Source organism: Lycium barbarum, chromosome 1, assembly GCF_019175385.1.
Source record: "Lycium barbarum isolate Lr01 chromosome 1, ASM1917538v2, whole genome shotgun sequence".
Classification (NCBI taxonomy): domain Eukaryota; kingdom Viridiplantae; phylum Streptophyta; class Magnoliopsida; order Solanales; family Solanaceae; genus Lycium; species Lycium barbarum.
Genome location: NC_083337.1, coordinates 151,344,427 through 151,353,063, shown reverse-complemented (window position 1 = coordinate 151,353,063; position 8,637 = coordinate 151,344,427). Strand labels below are relative to the sequence as shown.

Sequence of the window (8,637 nt, the reverse complement as noted above, 5' to 3'; positions counted from 1 at the left end):
TTGTTGGCTTCCATAAGAACAAAAGGGTTTATAGCTTTAGCAACTGCGAGTCGCAGCTTCAATTCTTCCCGGGGGACGAACAACTCATTCACGTTTCAAAATTCCTATTGACATTGATGAGAATATTACATGCAACATTAGTAAACAAAGATCATTAGCAGATCTGATTCAAGATTCAAAATTAATTGTTTGGGATGGAGCCTCAATGGCAAAAAAGAAAACGATAGAAGCTTTTGATAAACTCTTAAAAGATCTCATGAGTACAAGTATACTCTTTGGTGGGAAAGTAGTAGTTTTTGGGGGTGATTTTAGACAAACACTTCCAGTTGTTCGTAGTGGAAAAAAGGAAGACTTTATCGGCGAAAGTTTATTATACTCTCATATTTGGAATCATTTGGAAAAATTATGTTTATCTGAAAACATGCGTGCAAAAAAAGATCCAGCATTTTCTGAATATTTAATGAGAATTGGAAATGGACAAGAAAAAACTAATAACTGCAACAGAATTGAAATTCCACAAAATTTTATCATTCCTTTTACTAATGAAATAGAATCTTTGAATCTTTTATTTAATGTTACTTATCCTGATTTACACACATTCTTTTCTAACCGGTCTTCTATAACTTCCCGCATTATTTTGACTACGAAAAATGACTTTATTGATGAAATAAATGACATGCTTATTCATCGATTTCCTAATGATGCTAAAGTGTATACAGCTATTGATGAAACTATAGAACCAAATGATCAATGTCAATTTGAAGATTTTTCGCATACCTTACATCTTGCTAACTTACCACCTTACAGATTAACTTTGAAAAAAAATTGTCCAGTTATATTATTGAGTGCAACTATTGCCAGTGGTGATTCAAAAATAAACATGTAATGGTACACGATTAATATGTCATGATTTTATGACACATGTCATCAGTGCAACTATTGCCAGTGGTGATTTCAAAAATAAACATGTATTCATCCCAAAGATACCATTAGTAGCATCACAAGATGAGAAGTTACCAGTTCCCTTTAAAAGAACACAATTCCCAATAAGGTTGTGTTTTGCTATGACTATAAACAAGGCTCAAGGTCAAACGTTAGATTTTGTTGGAATCTAGTTGCGTGAACCAGTTTTTTCACATGGTCAACTTTATGTTGCTTTATCTTGAGCAAAAAGTTCAAAAAATGTAAAAGTATTAATACGTCCACCCACCGTTGAAGACACAGATGATCATTCTACGTACAATGTAGTTTATACAGAAGTCATAGAAAAAGCATTCTCATGATACCTTAAAAAGAGCAAACATCGTAAGTAAATCCTCTCTAGATGCACATTGTCAAATTCCTGAATTAATTTTGTTGGCCGACTCCAACTACCGTCCATGTACGATCCATACTAAATCTGACCAACTGCCCATCCTACCTTCTCTACGTTCTTGACATCCCATCTTTGTCTCAGTAGAGTCTTTCAGTGGCACGTTTCGGTCCTCTTCCCCATTACTTAGAAAAAGTGAGCCACCGGTTCAGGTACAAGATACTATCATTACCGCGTGGACAATTAGACATCCAACCCGTAATCGCAACTACCCAATTGCAAGAGCGGAGCTCTACCAACTGAGCTATATCCCCCCGAGACAAGTGGAGCATGCATGAAGTAGTCAGATGCTTCTTCTATTCTTTTCCCTAGCGCTGCTGGGCAATCCTGGACTTGAACCAGAGACCTCGCCCGTGAAGTAAATCATCGCACCTACGGTCCAACCAATTGGGAGAGAATCAATAGATTCCTTTTCGGGAGCGATTTATCCTTCCCGAACGCTGCATACGACTCTCCGTTGTACTGCCCCTCTTAAAATATTTAGTTTATAGTCTATTTAGAACATAAAATTTGAAGGATTAATTTTAAGCCTTTTTGGTTGCAGTGATGCATATGGACTTTCTTGATTTATTTCTCTACAGTAAAAACATATGGTTTCAATTCTGTTACACAACCATGATCACAACTGAGCAGCTCTTCCGTAATTAATTCAGGTTTAAAAATCTCTTGTTCTCTATTTTTGTATACTATTTTTTTTAGTATGTGTTTCTGGATTTATCTTAATTTGTGTAATTCTTTCTATTTGAAATTTCTTTTTACAGGATTTATTAGATATTTTCTTCCAGTCACTTTGCTGAAAATCAGAGATAAATATAGATCAAACAATAACTTCGTTTACCATTTGGGATCAGCAAAAGGTGGCAGCACAACTTGCTGCCTTTTCCAAAGGAAGCTACATTAGCTAAATTTCACCTGGTTAGTTTTCGCACTAATATCTATTGTTTCCTCAATTGTTGGAAATGAAATTACACAAGGTAATTTCGGCATAGATGGGCTCTTACCCTCTGTTTAGATGGCTGCTTCCCATTGTTCATTAATATACAGTATACTATGGTACAATATGGTGTTTTATTGTATTATACTGTATTAATGAACACAATGTTTCGATAGACTGTATCGTTTGTTGTGGTTTAATAACAAAAGCTGCAACTTCAGTAATACTATGAAAACCCAAATGCTAGAAAGAAGAGGCACCGTAAGATATGATCAAGAAAACATATTGATTGATCACTGAACCAAGGATGTTTGACAAAAAAATGAATTCAGTCCATGTATTTGTTGCTGTTGTTGAATTTGTGCTAAATTTGAAGTCTTTGTCAAACTTGATGGGTAGAGTTTAATCCATGTAGTTACTCTTGCTCTGGTGGTTTAAGTGGTAATTGACAAATATAATGATGATCTTTTTCTTTACTGCTATTATTGTTATTGCTGTTAGAGCCTAAACCAGAAGAAAAAAAGTAAAAAGGGAAAATCAAATAAAGGTAACTAGAAAAAAAAAAATAAGGTCCATAAACAGAAACACTAAATCACCTCATCCTCTGTTTCAAGCTGATAAAACTAATTGACTTAGTTTTATTAATCAAAATTAGTATTTGGTTAGAACAACAAATCAACTTTTACAGATGGCAAACTATTGCAAGAAGTGAATACAATTGGAAACTTGATATGTTGAATTACCAAATAATCACTTTTGAGATTAGTTTAGATCATCCAAAGTTACATAAGGCCTTGTGCCATTGTTTTAAGTTCTCTTTTAATGGTTAGGCTCCGAGTCTAATTGGTCACTGAGAAGTCTCGATTACCACTGCTCCAAGTAGTCTGGATCATGAATCTGGTGCTACAGAAAGTGTCAACTTGCACTATATTTTTATAAGAAGAGGCAGATTGCAGGCGAGTGTTGGAAAGTTTCGCAGATCAATTTACAATTTTTACGCTAATGTTGCCTACTGTATAGAGAGGACAAAAAAATAAAGTTATGCAAATAGACAAAGTTCATATGAGCTTTCCTTGGATAGGGTAGATAAACAATTTCAATTTTAATATGCCTCCCGCTCATTTTTTTTTTCCTTTCAAGAAATAAGGGGATAGGCAACACTCCTTTGCTTGGGCTATCAAGTTTTGTACTATTCTTATCCATAGTTTCTCAGGAATATATAATTCTTAAGAGATTATCTGCTTATGTCCTTGAAAATTTAGATTATCTGCTTATGTCCTTGAAGATGTAATTCTTAAGAGACTATTTGCTTATGTCCTTGAAAACATTTCTTCTTTCTAATTTTCTTTTGTATTGGAAACAGGTGCGACTTGGACCGATTTTTTGCGTCTCAGAGTAGAAAAATGCGGAGTGTTTGCAGGGTGTCTACTTTGCGACTTCACAGAAACTCATTAAAATTTACTTTTGGGAATTAGTAAAGAGAAAATTATATGTTGATTGGTGTAAATTCAGCTGACGTGGCTAACCAAGACATATTGGGATGATTCGGAAAGAATTTCAAGTAAGTGGCTCTTAATGTGATTATCTCATGCTCTGCTTTGAATAGGTTCTAAATGTATAATAATAACTTATTACACTATGGCTTTGGTGTTAGTAATTTAGCACATTTACCATTCCGCACATACAATTCATCTTGGCTATGGTGTGGTGAGTATATGCTTACTGACAGTCAGCTCTGTGAGTTGGGCTTTCATAGCATTGAGCAGAAGTGTGTCCTAAGTATTGTGGCTATTTACCAAAAAACCAACTCATACCAGGGTAGCATTTTATATAAACAAAGAGTACAAAAATTCTGCAAAGGGTTAAATCATGTTTTAGAAAGTGTATCTGTATCGATGTCCAGGAACCGTAACAAAACTCACAAATATGTTAATCATCAAATGGGAAATACTTTGCAGTGACCTCTTCTACTTGGACCAGAGGGTGGTATTCTGCGTTTGACCATCATCACAACAATGGAGGAGGATGCACACAGTTTATGAACTAAGCTTGTGTGTAGCACGGAAAATGCTTGTGACACTGATGGAGTGCATGTGTGTGTGTGTGATATTATTTTGTCTTTCGGTATATAGAAATGGGAGTTGGGGGTTCGAACAAGGGCAATTTTGGGATTTCGAAAAATTTCAAGGGCAAATTGGAGAGTGTAATGCTTCAATAAATTTCACAAATTTGGTCTCATCTAAACTCTTCATCTTCTTTCTTCTTACACTCTGTTGCACAAGTTCGAAGAACTACTGGACTCTGCTCTCTCCTCTACCCCTTTCAAGGTGTCTTGGTGAGTGTTGAACCTTCTTCCATGCTTATCTCTATGTTTTACTCTTTCAAAGTATGGAATCTTATGCTGATTGGTCTGTATCTCAGTATCTGGTGTCACCTCTCTGGTTCAGAATTCTTTTGTGCAATTGTTTTTTATTGCACTTCAATTCTTTTCTTTGTTATCACAGTTTCGAGTGGAGATGTTAATTCCTATTCATTTTGAATAATGTATTTCCAGAATTTTACATGTATGTTAGTGTTTGTGCTACAAATCGCACGAGTAGAAATTTCTGCCTTGTATTGATTGTGTCCTTCAGTTTTCTCCTCATTAGCTCCCGATGCAAGGTGACTTCCTTCTCTCTCTTTTATCTGCCCATAAATTAAATCGAATCTACAAGCTGTAGCCGGCTGGCCAGCTATTCCATGATCAGGGTTGGCTTAACCATAAGGCAACCAAGGTTTTACCTTAGCCCCCCCCCCCCCCCCCCCCCCCAAATCATGAAAGGCCTCACTTTTTATTGGATTGAATTTTTTTTCCTTAAAAAACAAGCATTTTAAGTGAAGAATTATAATATTTTTAGAAGAATATTATGTTTTAATTATTATTCCAATGTTTGAGTATTATTTTATATTACATAAATAGTCTTCTGGATAAAAGAAAACAATTTTTAGAGATATTATCTTGTAAAAATGCATTTCTATTTTGTACTATTCTGACAAGTGACTTACATTCTAGAAGAAATACATATATATGTAGTCGTGTTTAATTTGTATATATAATAATGATAAAGTTTTCAAAGGATTTATGTAATCTCAGTGTAATGAAAGATACTTGTGAGCTGATTGTGCCTTTTGGTCTTTGCACAGTTATTGATCTTTCTTCAACTTAAGCAAAAGCAACAGCCAAAAAGACATTTTGGCTGCCATCCTATTCTTATAGGATCATATTTTTAACTTATTGTAGTTTCATAATTATCTCTTTCTAAATTATCAGATCGTGAAGTACATTTAAGTCGGAATGTGAGCGCGGGCATCACTATCTAGTATATTAGAAATGGGAGTTGGACGACCAACAGGGACGAACACTGCTATAATTTGTGGTACAAATGGTATTTAAAATGTACTATATAATGTGGGGCCATTTTTATTGGCTTTTGCCTCTGTGGGTGGACCTATTTAATTAGCCACTGAACACGTGTAGGCTTCTTTTTGCAGAAAATTTGTACTAAACGTTATATAATGTAACACCTCGTAGCTTCGGGTTAAGATTTGTCTTATAAGATGGGGGTATGATGAACCCAATTTTAGTAGTGTATAAATGGTGTTTGAAACCCAATCAAGACATGAGAAGAGTCTTTGGGCAAAGCAAAGTTGAAAACCACTCTACGGAGCATGTTTGCAAGTGAGTTTATAGAAGGTCTTACTTCCAACAACCATAACCCCTTGATTAATTGAGAATTTGGGAAAACTTCCTTGATGATAGTTGTATCCCTTTGAAATAGCTTTCCAACGGTATATTATGGGCCTTAAACGGAGCTATGTACAAAACGTTATGGCTATTTTACTACAAACTGTTCGGCAGAATATCACCCTCTGTCACACTATGCGGCTCAAGATGCGGCCCGCAAACACGACATGCGGCCCCGCAGTTCCGCCGCAAAGTGTGCCAGAGAGATTTTGTCCAGAATTTTCTGGACAACTTTAAATAAGACCCAACTCGACCAAAATCATATTTTTCATCATTCTTGGTCAAGACAACCTCTAAAATACTCTCTAGCATTCATCCACAAGAACATTCAAGGGAAATTCATGATCAATAACACCAAATCCATGAACCCAAATGTATGAAACCTAGCCAAAGTTCATCTAATTCAAGAAAACCCAAGGGAAGTGAAGTAGGGTTTTGGTGCTAGAGGAGTAACTCCACTCAAGACTTGTTCAACCACTATCTAAGGTAAGTTTCATGACTTTCTCATGATGATTAAAGTGTTGATGAGTTCTTGGGAGAATAGTAAATGGGTTTGATAAAGAGAATTATATGAACTATGCTAGGGTTTTTGGATTTGTTGACTTGGAATTTTTGTATTCATATGGGTGATGAAGAATGATGTTAATTAAATCTAATTGAGATTGTAGAAGTAGCTAGAAGTAATATAGTGGGTATTGGGTGAAGAAAACACCATTAGTGAGGGTTGTGGAGCTTCATGCCCACCAAGTGTTTGATAAAATGCTTAGATGAACAAGCATGGATATTGTTGCTAATATAGAATCCCTATGACATGTATTGCTATAGATTGAAGTTGAAGGGATTGAAGGAAATTGTGATAAGCTCAAAAGCGGGAAGTTAAGGTATGTAGAACTTCTATCCACATGTGGGAATCTCTACGTTCTTCCCCATACTCCGTTTCTTGATATTCATGAAGTTCAAATCCTAGGGCACTAAATCCAACATATTGGTAGCCCGTATTTATGTATTTATGTACATGAGTTTTGTACCTATATTTGTTATTGTATTCCTAATCTTCCATTATGGATATTAGGAACTCCAGCTTAATCCACGAATCATGAATTCTTCCTCATGTGTTCCCATTATATTTACATGAAACTTTATGATTTTATCTAGCAAGTTACAAGCATGTTTTCAAGTCAATTATATATATAATTACGAACTATTCTTATTACTCATGAATCAAGAACATGTTTGCAAGAATATGACAAGTTATCTTATGAAACTACACATCAAGTTATTTCATGAAACCATGTTTACAAGTTATTTCATGAAATCATGTTTTCAGTTCTTTTCATGTTCGGGAGTTGTATTAATACCGAGAAGGCTCAGATAGCCTGAAACTACGTATGCCAACGTAGGATAAGGATCGCTCCGCCCAGTTAGGACGATTCCTTCATGTTTTCCCCATTGAGGGATTTTGGATCCATTCATGTCATGTTTATGTCTCGTGCCCCGGCAAGGTACGAGATGGCTTAGCTGATCGAGCAGAGATCAGACTCCACGTTTCTCCCCGTGGTGGTTCATGTCGGTATTACAGATTATTTCATGCTTACAGTACTCATGTTTATGTTCAGTTTCAGTTTCAACTTCATGTTTATGTACTCATGGTCATGTTCATGTCCAGGTTTTCAGTTTCAGTTCTTATTATGTTATTTCACGTCCCATGTTATTTCATTCAGTTGCTTTACATACCAGTACATTCAATGTGTTGACGTCCCCTTTTATCGCTCGGGGGCCTGCATTTCACGATGCAGGTACTGATATACAGGACGACACATCTGCTCAGTAGGACAGCATCCGTATCAACTTATTGGTGAGCCCTATCTCATTCGGGGTTTAGTCTACTTTTGTTTTATGGTTTGTTATGCATCTAAGGTATGCTGGGGGCCTTGTCCCAGTAAGCCTGTTTTCCAGTCAGACTCATGATAGAGGTTTCATAGACTAGACAAGTCAGTTATATCATGTCAGACATTCGGGGTCGTATAGCTATTTTTGGCTCATTCATGTTATTTCCGCACTCATGTTTAGACAAGTATTTTTATTAAGTACTATGATTTACTAGGTTCTATAAAGGCTCATCATGCATTCACGTTATATTTCGCTTATGTTATGTATCATGATGATTCAGCAAGTCATGTGGTTCGCTCGGTCGCATGCAGTCAGGCACCGAGTGTCGTGTTACGTCCAGGCCATGGTTCGGGGCGTGACAAAACTTGGTATCAGAGCCTAGGTTCAAGAGTCTTTAGGGAGTCTATGAAACCGTGTCCAGTGGGGTCACTTTTATATGTGTGAGGGCCCCACACATATAAAAAGTTGACCACCAAGACATTCAGGATTTGTCTCATTTCTTTCTACTCTAGATCGTGCCATGAAGCTTAGAGCAATAAGTAACTTCTCTTCCTCTCGAATTACGTACGTTTCGAATGCGCAGGAGATGAACAGGTAATTCAAGGTCCAAGTAAGGATGTTTACCTATATGGGGTACAATTGTGCAGTACTTACTGG

At 36.3% G+C, this 8,637-nt stretch overlaps 1 protein-coding gene and 1 long non-coding RNA gene across 2 annotated transcripts; both read left to right on the top strand.

Moving 5' to 3' along the window:
• Positions 1–205: 205 nt before the first annotated feature.
• On the top strand, positions 206–886 carry LOC132616445 (uncharacterized). Its single transcript, XM_060330867.1, has one exon. It carries the CDS (start codon positions 206–208, stop codon positions 884–886), a length of 681 nt encoding a protein of 226 aa, XP_060186850.1.
• Positions 887–1,851: 965 nt separating this feature from the next.
• LOC132616498 (uncharacterized) lies at positions 1,852–4,447 on the top strand. Its single transcript, XR_009573229.1, has 3 exons — positions 1,852–2,025; positions 2,134–2,287; positions 3,670–4,447. It is a non-coding gene; the product is annotated as an uncharacterized LOC132616498 (long non-coding RNA).
• The last annotated feature ends 4,190 nt before the right edge of the window (positions 4,448–8,637 follow it).